Source organism: Osmerus mordax, chromosome 15, assembly GCF_038355195.1.
Source record: "Osmerus mordax isolate fOsmMor3 chromosome 15, fOsmMor3.pri, whole genome shotgun sequence".
Classification (NCBI taxonomy): Eukaryota; Metazoa; Chordata; class Actinopteri; order Osmeriformes; family Osmeridae; genus Osmerus; species Osmerus mordax.
Window position 1 is genome coordinate 8,334,346 of NC_090064.1, and position 17,133 is coordinate 8,351,478.

The window sequence follows — 17,133 nt, forward strand, 5'->3', positions numbered from 1 at the left end:
AGCCCACAATTAAAGTTAAATCATTTGAACTTAGCTGTAGCAGCACTCTCCATGACACATGGAATACATTGGCAGTACTTTCCCTGATCCTTAGGGCTTGCTTGGAAAGCACTCTGAAAGTTGCGTGACTCCCATGTGAATGACAGGTTAGGCTATTGTCAGTGTTTTTAAAGGGTCTGGGATTACAGTACAGCATGGGTGAAGGGGTGGTCAAGGTTGCTTCATTGTTTTCATCGTTCTTTGTCCCTCTAGTCAAGGGCAGAAGGCCAAATGGTTTGTCATAATTTACGGGTATACTTCAGATATGGCAGATGGACAATAGTGTTTGAACCTGAAACGATCCTGACCAGACAGCATGTACTTAAAAATATCTAACGTAACACTGCATTATCAGACTATATAATAATGAAGATCCACGTGAAGTGCCAATTTTGTTAAAATAAACCATCACATTGTGTAAGGGTTAGGGTTTAGAGTAAAGAATTGGTTGGTCACACCAGTTTTTATGAGTTTGGCTTCAGATCCATCTTGTTAATTTACCTCTCACGCTCGTATGCATGGAAGTAGAACACATTCTTGGTGTTCATTCCGGTGTGGCATAGCTTGTTGCCCATAAAGACTTTAAGGTTTGGCATTTGACCCTGAGAGGACAGCCAAAAAGCGAGTTGATTGGTACCATGTAAGCCAATCAAACGCTGTAAAAGAATATCATGCAACTTAAAAGCATCCATAACACCAGAACATGTCTTTACTGGTATCAACACCTTACCAGTTTAGCTGCAGTTGGAGATACATCCTTGAAACTGAAATGTTAGGGTTAGGGATTATGGAGATTGAGAAGCTTTTGTGCGTTTTTAGAAATAGAATTACAGTGTAGGCTTGTATGGTGATAGAAATGTGGACGTTTTGGATGGTTAGGCTGCCAAACAGTCCAGTTTAACAACCTTTGAAAGGAATACAAAGGGTGTAGCCTACTGTGAGATTGTATTGTTGCATATTAATTCACTATTTTAAAATGATGACAAGAGTCAATTTTACATTGTGTGAACGGCCTTGGTCCCCCAGTACGTTCTGTCTCTTTAAATCTAGAAGAGAACTGTGCGTCTCGATTGTCAAAAGTTACTGGGCAGTCGTGGCCGCCTCAAGGACTGCACGCAACCTGATCAACAGCTGCTTGCCATTTAGAGCTTTTGAGAATGCTTTTTGATTCCGCTCGATAGCAGAGTTTGTAAAAACAATGCAGTCCCGAATAAGACTCGAAATTTGACAACGCTTGGACCTAAAACGTATTGTCTCCTTTGGAAGATGAAGTAATCCGTTTGGGTTTGCGTAATGTTGAAACCTTCTTTCTCCCCGTTACTCCGTCAACATCTGGATTAACCATTTGAAGTCAACGGTCCAGAAATAATTCATTTTGAATCTATTATCTTGTTCGTGGGCTCTCACGAGTGTCCTGGACTGTAATTTTTGGGATGAATTTTCGGATGAGTTTTGCACATATATTATGCAGTCTTTAGGATGGGTGCGAACAATGGGAAACAGTACGGGAGCGAAGGTAGGTTTTTGGAATGTCCAGACTTGGTAAAAGTATCGTGAGGTGGTTGTGATTTTAAGATTGTAGTCTTCATCTCTCTTTTGTCTTGAATTGTACGTAGCTTTGGGAATTTTCCCCCAGAATATGACAAGACCCGTCTGGTTACGTCCCATTATTCGAGCAAACGTCCACCCCTTCCCCCAGAAAATTACAGTAATAGGCCAAGTCTTTGAATGATTTGCCTGAAGTGTCCTTTATTAAAGAAGTTAGGTGGTGTAAGGCACTGTGTTTCCGTGATAATGCAGACCTTAAAAGAAGTGTATACATCACCCTCATACAAGTGTGCAAGGCCATGTCTTGTATGAAGATGTAGATTATACATCAAAAGCCTACCTCAGTGTCAGTGACAGATATGGTGACATATGATGACAGTGGAGTGTAATTCGAGTGGGAAGTTACATTGACAAGACACATTTCCCACATTTGCGGGAATTAAAAATAGGTAATAGTAAGTTTTATGTCCATAACTCATATTTCAAGCTTTGTTAACCCTTCAGCATCCTATCTGCATTTAGGACTTTGGTCTTATTTGCTCGTAATCACTTCAGCCATCTTCAACACCTCTACAGCAATCAATGCCTAAGTAACATCCCCTTTCACACATTAGAAAAGCAGAAGACAGGAAGTGGGAACTTTTTTAATAACTGTTTTCCACAAATACCAGCAGGCTCCTCGACCATCTCTTCCTCAGAATGAGTCAGCAGCACATGGAGTCTGGAGATGAGCATAATGTGTACAATTACTACGGTCTGATACAGGTTATAGGTTCTTCTTTTAGCTGATATTTTTTTAATTTTTCTTCATTGTTATGCTTTATTGGATAGTTGTAAGTGACATGTGACAGGAAAGGTAGGGAGAGAGACAGGGAAGACATGCAGCTAAGGCCCTGGGCCAGATTCAAACCCAGGGCAGCTATAGTAAGGACCCTGCCTTCATGGGATACGCACTTATCCGCTGAGCGACCGTGGCAGCTCAAGGCTTTCACTTGGTTCTGTCGGAGAGTTCTCTATAGCATTACAGTGAAGACAGGGACGGAGCTAGACATTCGTGGCTGGAGGAGCCCACAGAAGAACATCTGCATGGACCTTCATCGAGAGGCTGTGAGTCACTTTCGAGGACTGTGGTGGAAGCCAGAGCAGATGTGCTGGCTCGGTGATGTCACCACAACAACGCCGTCTGCCTCACACAGCAGTTTTGAGGAGAAGGACACATACGATTTGCATTAGGCCTCTCTAAAGGGTAGTAATATACTAGTCATGCATGTATGTGAGTGTGTGGATATGTGCGCGTGTACATATGTCAAGAGGAGACGTATGGAATTTGATAAAGCACTGTAAGCTAGTCTCATGATTGAGGAGTTACAAGAAAGCTAAACCTTTTAAACAACAGAGGCAGGCCTCTTTTAACAGACTAGCTCTACAGACTATTATTTTCCCCTTCTCCTTTTGTGCTTTTACATGCACACCACTCAAGCCGACTCAGTGAAAACGACTGTCCTTGATGTGTGTGTACTTAGGCGTGAGTCGTGGGTGTGACTGTTTGGGAATACCTCTTAGCCTCTCACGCTGGGCGAAAGCACTGACCTCCTGTTCTTAGCGAAGCCACAACGCTGTATTTATGATCTGACGGAGGAATGAAGAGCAATAAACAACTGCCCCACCAGCAGGCCTCAGCTCCTCATAGGAGTCTCATGGAGAACGAGTAGAACAACAACTGGGGGAAGAGGGAAACAGGACCGAATCTAAACATGAAACGTTTACTGGTTTTATTTGTTGGCATCATTTAGGATTGTCGGACATGAGTCGGGATTGGGCCATCTTCTCAGCAGTCCAACGGTGTAGACCTCGTGCCCTGACTGACTGTGTTTCCTGACTGTTCTCTCACAGGCAAAGGGAGCTCCAGCATCTCTTCTGACATTAGTTCAAGTACGGATCACACACCGACTAAAGCTCCAAAGAATGTAGCTACCACCGAAGGTAAGGCATCTGGTGTTCATTATTTACCCCCCCCCCCCCCTTTCCTCATCCCCCATCTTCCCCCATCCCTTTCCTGAACACCCCCCTCTTTTTTTTGTTATACTGCCTATTTTTGGAGAAACTTGTGTGTTCCTGGGATAACCCTAAATTGAAAACAAACTCACGGCTCCCATCAGACCCAAGTAGCCAAAGGCCTTTCTTGTCCGCTGTTTCAAACCTCCATCCCCCTTACAGTGGAAGAATGCTTGTCCAAACTGTGGTTATATCACGACTAATGTGTGGCCTGTGTTTGAATTCTGCGTGTACGTGTGTGTAGGTTTTCAGCAGTTTAGAATGTGTTTCACAAAACTGTCTTTAGTGTCTATCAAGCTTCAATCTTCTGTTCCATCATATTCAAAGGTCAGGCAATTTTCAAACACTTAAATACTCCTTTTTTTTTGGCATAGTCTCCTATCTTTTTTTATACATGCTTTGAGGAATGAGGTATTGTGGGATTCAGTAGACCACACGAAAACCAACTCATAGTCTAGCCTGTAGTTTTAACTGTCACTCAGCCAGACAGTGGAAGGTGTTGCTGAGGGACAGTAGAGATGGCTGAATGAACAAGGTCTCACCATGGCACTGCGTAGAACAGCAGATTTGAAAGCAGTTCTGTTGCAAGTGTGCCACTCTGTATGAATAACTTTGGCAAAGAATTCAGTCTAGAATCCAGTCCTATAGAGTGCGGTTATGTAATAACAATCAAATGTGCGAAAGGTTAATGGGTCAATTCATAGGGAATTTGAGTTTGTGCACAGTCTGAATTTCAGACAAGGCACTGTATTGTTTTTCTCTAAGCTGTGACGGAAATGCTGACTCACTGGAAATCTGCAAATCCAGAGGCTTCTGGAACACCAGACCAAGGAATTATGGGAAATGGATCATTTGGCTGCGTGTGTCTGCTGGGAGAACAACCTGTGTGAGACAGGAGGTCGAGGCTGGTGTCTGCCTGACCAGAATAGGCCTCTAGGGTTATGACAGAAATGGGAACTTTTTTCATACTGCTAAGTGGGAGTAAATGCATGGCCTGGAACCCACACAACCACAGTACCCCACCACCCACCCCGCCCCCACCCATCCCCCCAGCCTTTAACGCACACTTATACAGTACACACACACACACACACACAAGCCCCAAGAGCCATTTAAACGAATCAGGATACAGTCTGGCCTGCTCGGATTGTGAGTAAGATGATCATCTGGATCCATCAGAGGTTTTACCCGGTACGTGCTGTTGAATAGGAGTGGACGGTCTCCAGTCCGTGGATCCGCTCGTGTTAGGATTCAGCAGCGATGTTTCTTTAACAACACAGCACTCTCTCTCTCTCTGCTCTGTTATCATGCTGGCCCGAACACGGCCTTGACTTGGTTTTAAAGAGGAGTGTCTCATTGTGAGTATCAAGTTACTGTGAGACTCACTCTCTTGCCTATCCTCTGACCAGAACATCCAGTCGTCGGCCATGTTTCTTGCTATGAAGAAGAAAAAGGAAAAGGCACCTCCCACTCATGAAACCCAAGAACAAAAGCTGTGCATTTGGGCATTGCCTCGTGATGAAGTCATCCAGCATAATTTGGCACCGCGTTATTGAGGAGAGCTTGCGGCTGACGTGCTTACGAGCTGCCGACTGTGCATTCCACCGGTGGGATGAGATTCAACAGTCGCGTCACAGTAAGGCTTTACCTCTGACCTCTCGGCGTCTGGTCGTGGAAGCCCCTGCTCCAGCAGCCCTGTACCCCAGGGTACCTCAGGAATGTGGCTCGGCCGTGGAAATAGCGTGCGTAAAATAGACAGCACGTCAGCGCAGTCGACAACCAGGACTGGTGTGGAGACGTATCCTGCGGAGGAGGGTTTGACCACTGCGTCGCGGGGTTTAGTTGGCCTTCTTCAGCCCCCGATAAGGGAAAGAGCAAGTGGGGAAAGTTGAGCCTATCACAGCCATGTTACTGTGAGACAGTATGCTTGATACAGGCGTATCTGGGATTAGTTATGGCACCAGGAAGGCAGCGTAGAAGCAGGGAATGCTGAGAAAAATACACATGCCTGCTTCCTTCCTGTCTGCCGGGGGAACAAGGGACACAGGATAACAGAGTGTGTGGGGAAAGTTATGTATTAGCGTGCTTGAGAGACAAATTCTCACTATTGAAACTTCAGAAGTAATTGAAAATTATTTAATAACCCACACATGGAACTTGTTGTTTTTTTTTTATATATCTTACCATGAAGTCAGATATAACGTTTTTGTCCTCAGAACTGTAATTGTTCTGGTGTGTTCCCCTGTGGCCTTCCTGGGGTCAGAACAAGGATCGTCTGAGCAGTCTAAACACTGCTGAGTAAAGAACTCTCCTGTCTCCAACATGTTAATATTTTGACCCTCCCAAGGGCCATAAATCCCCCGTACTTCATCTATTTGTAAACCATCCCCTTACTCTCATTTTTTTTTCATCCTGTCTATGGGACTATGCACTATGAATGATTCATCTGTGAAATATGTTGTTTGTGGATGTTTTCCTGTAATCAGGACAGCTAAACACTGCTTGGATGTAAGGTTATCTTCACAGAGGCTCCTTGTGATTTCCTTGAGGTTCCTTCCACCCTATGAACCTTCGTGCTGCCCTCCGGTCAGATTGGGAAGGAACACAGGTCATACAGTATATCTGCCATGGTGGCGGTCTCTTCCTAAACAAACAATAACAGACGCCTGATGAACTTCACACTCGCGTAGCCGCCGTGTGTTTTCAGAGCGTTGCCGAAACGTTTCGGCCATGCCCAAGTTGTGGGTCCGGCCACCATTTGTTCTGCAGCTCGACAGCTGTGTTGAGAGGTGCTCCGACAGGCAGGCTGGTTTGTTTAGAGGAGGAAGGCTCGCTGTTTCTACAGGGAAACGTCTGGCAGGTGCCAGACTAGCCCTCAAGACCCCCAACTCTTGTGTTTGACTGCTGCTGGGGGATTACCAGGAGCACTGTTTGAGCTTTATCCCTGTCTGGGGAGAAGAACTTTAAAACATGTTCACTTTCGCAATTCTTTACAGATGGAATCGTATATGATATGTGTGGTGTGCACAGTATTGTGTGTGGAGTTAGTATGACTGGAGAACGGGTTTGCCTGACAGTCTTGTTTGTTTTACAAATCTATTGTGCTTATTCAATGGGGAAAAACCTGTGAAAGAAGAAGGCCATCGCTGTATACGGTCGGCTGTGTCCACCACAGCCTCTGTCTGCCTCCCCTCCCCCCTTCTTGCTTCGCTCCCAGAGTCAGGAAATTTGAGCGAAAAGTCACCGAAAAAGGGCTGGAGCCGAGATTGTGAAAGAAAAAGAAAAACAAGTGGAAGTGGTTTACTGAAGGAGGAGGGGAAGGAAGGCCGGCCGTTGAGCAGCTTTCCATCTCATAACTCTCCTCAGATCACTGCTTATTTCTTTCCCCCCTCTCTCTCTCTCTCTCTCTCTCTCTGTCTCTCTCTCTCTGGGAGAGCAACTCTCGCGAACGCAGTTGCCATTTTGCCTTCCCTCTACTGAAACCCACTTTTCAGCATTATAACTAGAGCATGTTTGACAGGAGTGAGGGAAAGGAACCCATTTGGCAGGAGCACACTCCTGCATGTTAGATTTTGGCCCCGCACGGATGGTTTGGCTTGCGATACACCTGGGTCTAAGTGATTATGTGTGCCAGTATGACGTCAGAGGTGGTTAACAGGCTTTGCCTCGCATAGGCTGAGCTCGTTTTCTGGACTTATCTCCACCTCTCTCCTCCAGGTTTTTTATCCTTAAGCAGCATAGAGTGACAGTCGAGACGGAGGCAGCTATGACCTGTGGATGAGAGGAAAATTACAGCCCTACATCCTTACACCCCTCACTGCCAGAGAGGGAGACTTGTAGCAATGTAGCCTTCCAAGCTCCCTGCATCCTACCCCCTTCACTCTCTCTGGGGCTCCCACCACATGAGATCACTACATCGGTTCCCCATCATAACCAAACCAACTCTTTGGGCTCGTGTTGGTTTCCCCCAGTCCTCTGTGATCTGCTGTGCACATGTGTGGCGCGAGGCAGATGCTACCCATGGTTTTAATGTGGCACATTTACCGTAGCCGTCACCCCACACTTGCTGTCTGTACTGCACCCCATCTAAAGGTAACCGAACGTTCAAAAACCCCACCTCAAACTCACTCAATGGAGCGGAAACTCTGTTTGCCCGCGCTTGATATCCTGATTTAGGGAACGGTAAATTCGGCGTCACCTCCTTATGTTTCACAGTCAGTGCTGTGCAAGAGACTGGATCAGTCGGGCCCTGATGCAAGATTGCTTTTGGAGCCCAGAATGTCATCTCCGTTCTGGGGAATTAGTACTGTGATAAATAGACACACACAAAGGCCCCTCTCTCTCTCTCTCTCTCTCTCTCTCTCTCTCTCTCTGTCTCTCTCCTCTATCTCCCTCTCTCTCTATGAGGGAGGGAACTATAGAAGAGCAAACCCTGGGTCTGGCGGTCTGTCGGATGTTTGAGCGCCTGCAGTCCTTGCAGAAGATTTACGAAGTGAGGAGAGGAGACACGGAGGGGGGAGGCGAGGGGAAGGAGAGGAGAGAAGGAGGTGGAAGATAGAAGGAGGGGGAGAGGAGAGGAGAGAAGGTGGTGGAGTAGAGAAGGAGGAGGGGAAGGAGAGGAGAGCAGAGCAGAGAGGAGGATGATGAGGACAAAAGGAGGGGGGAGAGGCAAGCGAGAAGGAGGGGGAGGAGAGGAGAGAAGGAGGAGGAGGAGGGAGCAGGAGAGAAGGAGGGGGAGGAGCACAGAGAAGCAGGAGGAGAGGGAGAGGAGGACAATAGAGAGAGAGGGAGGGGGAAGGAAGGAAAGAAAGAAGGAGGAGGAGAATAGACAGAGGGGTGGAGAGGAAAGAGGGAGAGGGAGGATAGGAGGGAGAGAGAGAGAGCCTATGTGTCCTTGGAGCAGACAGGGAGGCCCTCAGAGGCCCGGAGTCTGGAGGATACTAATGTTGTTTTTGGGGGTGCATGTCAGAGGTTCAAGAGGAGCCCTACTGCACATGCTCAGTGAGATACATACTAGGTGTGGGAGCCTGGGTCGGGGCTAGAGAAGGGAGAAAGGCTGTGGGGGTGGGAGGGAGCCAGGCATTTTGGAACTCCCACAGTTTCCTGCCCTAGTATGCACGTTGTGAGTGGAACGCAAGGCCCCATTGTACAGCTTGTCTAGTGACGTAACAGCTTCCTGTAGTGAAGGCCCTTGTGATAGGCAAGCTGTTCAGCTACACTGAAATATCAAATCACACCTCAGCAATTGACCCTGCTCTCCGCTAACTCCTAACTCACAGCACGGTTGCTTTTTCAAGCATCTTGCATATACTCTTGTCAAACTATGTACTCAAATCAAACTGAAAACCCGACCTATCTTGGGACATTCTGAATTCCACAAAATCCATGTGGATTTTCTCATGACATGCTATTTCCCCCCTTAGTGGATTTGGAAAAGAGACTTGACACAAGACATCAACTGCCAGTTAGGGTTTGAAAGTTACTGTCCCTCACTTTCCCACGGCATCCCCATGGTCACACTTCTAGTCAGGGCAGGAAGACCTCAGTGGAAAGTCTGGAGGGAAGGAATGTGTCACAGGAGTAATGGCACTGAGGTAATAGATTGGTCTGTCTTGCCAGATGCTGCAGCATTAGTCGAGGAACTTTCTTCACAGTCCTGAGAGATCTTACGAAAAGGTCCTCGGTTTATTAGTGGACTGCGTCAAGGTTTGACCTTGTCTGATGTCCACTTGTCTCAGGCTCTGGTATCAGCAGGCTTTTAATTTTTTTTACTCATCTTCCCTCTTTTTTTTTTGGGGGGGGAGGGCCTTCTCTCACTTTCTCCCTCTTGTGGTGCTTGTGTGTTGGTTCTCTCCCCTCTGCCTCTTTTCCCTTTCTTTCGTCCTCTACGTTTGAGCCACTTTAACGGATGAATTCACCACGCCGACACGTGCATCCCGGGCTCTTGTTCATGCAGTCGCCTCGTGTCGTCTTTCAGAATCTTCCCATGCTTCTCATTGATTGACTTTGGACTTCCGCTTTTAAGGAATGCTTCGCCACATGCGTCACAGAAGTGAGCTTGGCCTTTGTTAATGAGATCCTGCTGAGGAGAGGGTTAGAGGAGAGGGAGAGCTTCAGTGGATCGTCACTGCGTAAGGCATCCATGGTGAATGCTTCAGAGGGAAATGCCTTGGTATGGTGACACACTCAGAACACACGCATTTCTCTTTTATTTCCCTCCCTGTCTCTTGTGCCCAGTCCAACTTTAAAGGCCAGATGTTCGACTGTTTCGTCTGATATCTCCGACTGAAGAAAGTTTCCACTTATCGGGGGGGTTCATGTGAAGGGCAATGCAGGTTAACGAACAGGGTTGACGATCAAAACAAGACAAGAAGTGTTTGTGTTCGGAACGGTCAGGATTGGTTGGTAGTTCCGTGCGAAAATAGAGCATTCAGAAGCTGGAGAAGATTTGGACTCTGCAAATGAAGTTCTGGATTTGGTCGCTAAAATCGAACTAAACTGAGTGGTTGAGAATGCTGCCAGGCCATAGCCACAAAACAAAGACTGATCTATATTGTTCCAAGATGTTCTTCTCCCTGTTTCAACCTGGGAGTGTTTCTTTGTTCAAGTCATTTGTTTTGGCTGGATCCTCATGTTATGTCTGCCTTGTTGTTTATCTGCATACTTGTGTTGGTCTACAGTCCCACCAGCTTTGTTTGTCCAGGGTCGATGGTTTTCACAAGAAGACCATAATGAACTTGGACTGTCAAAAGACATTTTGTGTGACTCCTAATGGCTAGTGAGTGTTTGGCTCGAGATGTCGTGCCCGTCTTTCGGCGGCCTTCCAAGATTGGGTCCTCGTGAAGCGTAGAACCACAGAGGGAAGTTTAACTTTTATAACTTATGCTCTGGCTGGAGAGGTCCAACCCATGTGAAGGTTGGAGTCAACGTTTCTCTCGTAACACTCTGTTTTCAATCAAAAGTTATTAAACAATTGAAACTGCTGAGAGGTCCGTTTCCTCTGCAAAACAGTAGTGGGGTAATGTTTAGCAAGGGTTTGGATCTTTGGTTCTCGTCTGTGAAGAGCAGACTTTCCGACTCAAACCACTGCTTCACACTTGATCAGTGTTTATTCATTTATAGAAAGCAGATGGCACCATCAGCTGGTTGACAAGGCCTGCTTGGTTTCCTTGAGAACTTCATCTTCTTCTTTTTTTACCCGTCCTTATTAACTCCACTTGTCCTCAAAAAAGAACCCCAGGTGCTCGTTCCGAAAATAGAGTGAAAAGAACACAATGGGGAGCTGTCTTTGTTGAACTCTTCCCACCAGCTGTGCCTGAGGGATAGGAGTGATGGGAGGGAAATGTAGCCTAATTAACAGCACTGGGATTCTTCAGTCTTGGAACACTCTTAGGATCAGTGACACGTGTAATTACGCCATTTGGAAGTCGCTTCTTGGCCAGTGGCAGATGGTTGTGTCTCCTTGCATACTGTGCGAACTCCACTGCATTAGCTAGAGTGTGGATCATTAAGCAGTGTCCTGCTCATCCATCAAATCCAATAGATCAAGCGGCGTGGCTGTCAGGCATACCCGAGGCAGATGTTTTTCCCCTGTCCACCGCTCGCTTGTGCGGAGTGATATGTTGTATGTGTGTTTCTAAGTTATGTCGGAGAAGCATTGCCTAAACACAGGCTAAATCCACAAACACGAGGGATTAGCTCAGGAATCTGCACATATTTATGAAGTGCTATAAAAAACATAGGAGCTTAGAACAACTGTTCGCCATCACTATTTGGACAGGAATGAACACTTTTGAGAGGCATATTCCCCCCTTTCTTTTCTTTCTTCGGGCCACTAAACCCCCTGGGTGTTGATGAAATATTGGTCCTCTACTGGGGCTCTGTGAAAGTGACACGTGTCACCACAAATTAGATCTGCTTTCGGGGACACAGCCAAATGTGACCACTGTACATGCTGGCGTTTCTTGTTAAACACGTCCCATCATTCAAGTGGAACCCGTTAAGAAAGGACCACCAAAGAGAAGTGCAGCCCAAGTGTTCTACCGCCAAGGCCACCACTAGCCCCTGATAGCCACCAACCCACAACCACAGCCCAATTACATTTCTGATACTGGATGAGATATGTTTTCCCAATATGGACTTCTAGTACGACGTAAAGATCCCAGTCCTCAAGCTCCACTGTTTTGAAGTATTCCTTAGGTTTGGAGAGTTTTTGTCTGAGGCCTAGTGAGGAAGGCTGTGCCTTTTTCACCACGTGTTTCAGTCAGGTCCGATAGCAAGGACATGTCCCCGAGAGAGGATGAGCCTGTGGATGTCATCACTCCCTGGCCAAGTCAGACTGATCTCAGGTCAGGCCTGGAATACACATCTGCAGGATGGAGTAGCTGTCCGCCTGTCTGTTTGCCTGCCTGCCTTCCTGCCTGCATGTCTGTCGGTCTGTCTGTTTGCCTGCCTGCCTGCCTTCCTGCCTGCATGTCTGTCGGTCTGTCTGTTTGCCTGCCTGCCTTCCTGCCTGCATGTCTGTCGGGCTGTCTGTTTGCCTGCCTGCCTGCCTTCCTGCTTGCATGTCTGTCGGTCTGTCTGTTTGCCTGCCTGCCTTCCTGCCTGCATGTCTGCATGTCTGTGTGTCTGTTCACACAAATCTACATGACAGGCAGAAAGAGGGACTCGCAGACATCCCAGAGACAGCTGACTGTGTCTGCAAGCATCTATAAATCCACATAATTGAATTTCCATGATTAACGTTAAAAGCTCCCTCTAAATGTCCTATTTGGATATTGGTTGCAGTGCCACCATATATTTTGATATCACGATACCATAAAGTGTCCAGTTGGTGCTCGTGACTAAGGTGTGACCCAAATAATAATCAGAGACCAGCCATACTATCAAGAATGTTGAATTACTCTGTAGGTCAGGATCTTGGCATCAGTTTGGCATTGGAACAGTATTTGTTGTCCTTTTGGGATTCATTTATTAATCGTGGAGAGATATAATGTGGAGCTCCTTCCCACACTCATGTTTTCGTGCAGGAGGCTTGACAGCTGAAGAAAATGAAGGTGGGGAGATTAAGACATCGGCATATTTCCCCTAAACATTTCTCCTCTTATCATGCAATTGTACGATTGTCCCAGCCATAAGATTCATATTTCAACATGCGATAATATCTCATTCCTAGCTGATAATACTCGGCACACCAGGACAACTAAGGTGACATCACTCTAGCGAGTCCTTTCAAGGGCTTTCAGTGATTCCTATCAGTCCGAGTGAACTCCCCCTGCTTTCAGGGGTGAGGAGGAGGAGGCGATAACATCAGTGGAGAGCACTCAGCGCCCTGCCATGATCTCCTGGCCCCACCAATCAGATCTAACACAGTGGGCCAAAGTGGGCGCGGCCGGCCCGGTCTCACGCCACCATCGCCACGGTGATGGGTTCCAGCCGGAGCCTTCTCTCACGCCTGCAGCCGCTGGCCTCCCGGCGGCGCCGTGCGGCAGGCAATCAGCGCACATCTGTCAGGAAGGAGCGGTGTTTACACAGGGCCAGCCGCACCGCGCCAACCGCACCACCAAGAGCCTCGGCTGCTCTCTTTGAACCAGACGGCTTCTTCTGATAAGGAGGCCCCCCTTCTGATTGCCGTTTGAGCGCGTGCAAGATAAACTCGACACTTCGTTTTCACACAAACATCCCATAACGACAACATAATGACATCCATGGCAACACTAGTTTGGCCCTGTTGATGATAAAAGAGGGAATGGCTATGGTGCCATCTGTGCTAGAAAGGATTTTAGTTGCTTTGCGTTCTCATGGGGTAGACAATAAAAAATGGCTTTATTGTTTAAAAAATAAATAAGGCAGCGGTCAAGTGTTCCATAAAAATGAATGGTTTGAAAATGTTCCTCCGCAACAGCAAAAAAAAATTACAAATGAAAAATGGGTATTGACTTTTGAGGGAACAACACTTCATAGTTTTCAGACTGAGAAAAGACACACATTGAACACGTAAAGTCTCCTTTTTTTCTCCCTTCTACAATGCATGTGATTGATATCTTTCTCTCTGCTTTGGCTCTCTGTCTCTCTCTTCTCTCCCTCTCACTCTCTCCCACTCTCTCTCTCTCTCTCTTTCCCTCTCCTTTCTCTCCATATATTCAGGCTCCGACCCGAGCGTGCGGACCCTAAGCACCCCCAGCCCTGGCCTCATCCTGCCCCCCTCCCACTCCCCCTTAGCCCTCCCCAGCAATGGCCATGAGTCCACCTCCTCCTCCTCCTCCACCCCAGCAGAAACAGTTGCCATGGTGCATTCCCAGCCGGGCCAGCACACACGCACCCGCCAATCAAAAGGCCACCACCACGCCGCCATCGACCTCCTCCCCGACCACATCCTCCTGCAGATCTTCAGCCACCTGCCCACCAATCAGCTGTGCCGCTGCGCTCGGGCGTGCCGCCGCTGGTACAACCTGGCGTGGGACCCTCGCCTGTGGGCCACGGTCCGCTTGACCGGGGAGCTGCTCCACGCCGACCGCGCCCTCAGGGTGCTGACTCACCGGCTGTGCCAGGACACCCCCAACGTGTGTCTGACCCTGGAGACGGTGGTGGTTTCTGGCTGCAGGAGACTCACCGACCGGGGCCTGCACATGGTGGCCCAGTGCTGCCCGGAGCTGCGGCGCCTGGAGGTGGCCGGTTGCTACAACATCTCCAACGAGGCCGTCTTCGAGGTGGTGTCCCGCTGCCCCAACCTGGAGCACCTCAACCTCTCAGGTAACCTCGGGAGGCGTTTCTCTTGTGTCATTATCATGGGAGTCCCAAGTTGTGAGTGAGTTGAATCGAAAGTGCCGGGTACCCCCAAACGTAGCAGACAAGGTTCCTGAACTGTCGAGCGTGCTTAGTCCCAGCTTTGTCGAGGAGTGGCTGCTACTTGACATCACAGACATCTGCGGTCCACGCTCAAAGAGCCATTCTTCTCAGTCCTTCTCAGGCTTCTCCTGCTTCTGAAGCTGCTAAAAGCATTAAAGGAGTTTGGAGCGCTCTGCCAGCCTTCTGCTCCCATGTGGGGGAGGAAAGGCTTGCTCCAGCTCCGAGACCAGGACTGTATTCCTCCACACCAGCTAGTGCGCCAGTCTGCTGCTTTCATCAAGGAAATGACACAAAAAACATTGACTTTGACTGGACTTTGGTGGCCAAGTGAAACCAGCGCCATTAACCAAAGGAAGTAGGCTCTTTGTTGTAAAAATAGCCTCAATTGCTTGCGGGGTATTCTAAAAGCTTACAATAATGAAATGAAGATGTAGTTCTTTAACTGGAAAGGATTTATCCCCAGACACGTTTTTTCCCCTAGAAAAGGGGAAGACTTGATATTGTTATATCCAAGTTGGTCATGCCTTTAGTGAAAAGTAGGCCTCTGGGTTAGGCCGTCGGCCAGATTGAGCAGGTTCTGCTATGGCACCCTCAAGTGGTCTTGTATTGCTTAGTCATCCCCAGAAAAGCCAAAGAGAAACCAGTGCATTATGGAGAAAACCATGCTCAATGAAATCACGGCTAAAAGCAGAGTCAAAATCAACTCGTTAACCTCCCCGTTCCCTCCCTGTTCCCTCCCAGGCTGCTCCAAGGTGACCTGCATCAGCCTCACCCAGGAGGCCTCAGTCCAGCTGCCCCCCCTACACGGCCAGCAGATCTCCATCCACTTCCTGGACATGACCGACTGCTTCTCCCTGGAGGACGAGGGCCTGCGCACCATCGCCTCCCACTGCCCGCGCCTCACCCACCTCTACCTGCGGCGCTGCACGCGGCTGACGGACGACGCGCTCCGCCACCTGGCCCTCCACTGCCCCTCGGTGCGCGAGCTCAGCCTCAGCGACTGCCGCCTGGTGGGGGACTTTGGGCTGCGCGAGGTGGCCCGCCTGGAGGGCTGCCTGCGCTACCTGAGCGTGGCGCACTGCGGCCGCATCACCGACGTGGGGGTGCGTTACGTGGCGCGCTACTGCCCGCGGCTCCGCTACCTGAACGCGCGGGGCTGCGAGGGGCTCACGGACCATGGGCTGGGGCACCTGGCGAGGAGCTGCCCCAAGCTGCGCTCCCTGGACGTGGGCAAGTGCCCGCTGGTGTCGGACAGCGGGCTGGAGCAGCTGGCGATGTACTGCCAGGGCCTGAGGAGGCTGAGTCTGAGGGCATGCGAGAGCGTGACGGGACGAGGGCTGCGCGCGCTGGCTGCCAACTGCTGCGAGCTGCAGCTGCTCAACGTGCAGGACTGCGAGGTGTCGCCGGACGCGCTGCGCTTCGTCCGACGACACTGCAGACGTTGTGTCATCGAGCACACAAACCCTGGCTTTTTCTGAAAGAGGTGAAAAGATGGGGGGGGGGCGGTGTTTGATTCGGGCTCTGACAAGTGGATGTTGCAACATTCCTGCTCTGGGGTTTCACGCATGAGAGGAGCAAAGTTGTGGAAGCTGGTGTGCAATATTTGCCTTTTTGTTCATTCTTTATTTGCATGGTTGTTGATAATGCTGTCCTTTGAGTACATTTATATGGAATGTATTTAACATATTTATCTGTAAAAAAAAAAGGGAAACAACTTTTCCAATGTATTGCTTGTGTTTTGCATCCGTTTGTGACGTATTGTTACAGTATGCTACAGCAATGAGCACTGGGTACAGAGAAGCAGGTGATACCCTTCTTATTTTACTTTTATGTTTTTTGTCCTATATCACAACAACTTTCAAAACAGACTACCATCTACAGTTATATCATATTTATTATAAGCAGCAAATCGTTTCCAACTAAACCACTAAGAATGTAGCCCCCAGCAGGAAGCGTGCCTGGTAACCTTAAGGTCTTGCCTGACCCTTTTCAGTCTTAATAATTGCTTTTGGGGTTTTTATAATGTGTACATTATGCACTTTAACAGATGCAAAAAGACTATCACTAACAATGAGCTTGATGTGTCTGACTGATTTGTTGTGCAATGTACAGTATATAGACTCAACCAAGCTTCTCCTACCAAAGACCTGAAAAGAACACAGTGGATGTTGTTTAAGTGACCAGGAACACATTGCTGCTACAATTACTCTAATAAATGCCTTCGTAATGAACTTATTTACACCCATGAAGACTTTTTCATCTCATCTCACAAAACCAAAGTATTCTGGCTTGTGTCTTTATTTGGACATTTATGAGCAGAATTCTTTTCTTTAGAGCTAATTTGGGTTAGGTTATCAGATTACTCTCGGACCATGCAAACTCAAAACTACCTGGGTGACAAGAAGACGACAATAACTGGTATTGTGTTGATTTATCTTAAGAAACGGAGAGGGATGGAAAACCAGAGGGACGTCATTTACACGTCCAGTTCACCAGGTGGATGAGGGCCAGTGTTTCAGAAGTGTGTGTCTGAGCGCGTTGGAGCGCTCGAGCCCAGACTTCCTGTTTACTCATGCAACTGGTGGAATGGAGAAAACTCTGTTTCCTCATATGGTGTTTGGACATGAGTCAGTAAACCATTGG

The 17,133-nt window shown here is 48.1% G+C and overlaps 1 protein-coding gene across 2 annotated transcripts; it reads left to right on the forward strand.

Moving 5' to 3' along the window:
- Positions 1 to 1,149: 1,149 nt before the first annotated feature.
- On the forward strand, positions 1,150 to 16,855 carry si:dkey-192l18.9 (F-box/LRR-repeat protein 7). 2 transcript variants are annotated; one of them, XM_067251689.1, is made up of 4 exons: positions 1,150 to 1,555; positions 3,481 to 3,570; positions 13,789 to 14,394; positions 15,232 to 16,855. In XM_067251689.1, the coding sequence occupies exons 1-4, from the start codon at positions 1,519 to 1,521 to the stop codon at positions 15,966 to 15,968; spliced, it is 1,470 nt and encodes a 489-aa protein (XP_067107790.1). In that variant the 5' UTR covers positions 1,150 to 1,518; the 3' UTR covers positions 15,969 to 16,855. The 2 variants fall into 2 exon arrangements, with proteins under 2 accessions (XP_067107790.1, XP_067107791.1); XM_067251690.1 differs by lacking the exons at positions 1,150 to 1,555; positions 3,481 to 3,570 and adding an exon at positions 13,295 to 13,638.
- Positions 16,856 to 17,133: the final 278 nt, after the last annotated feature.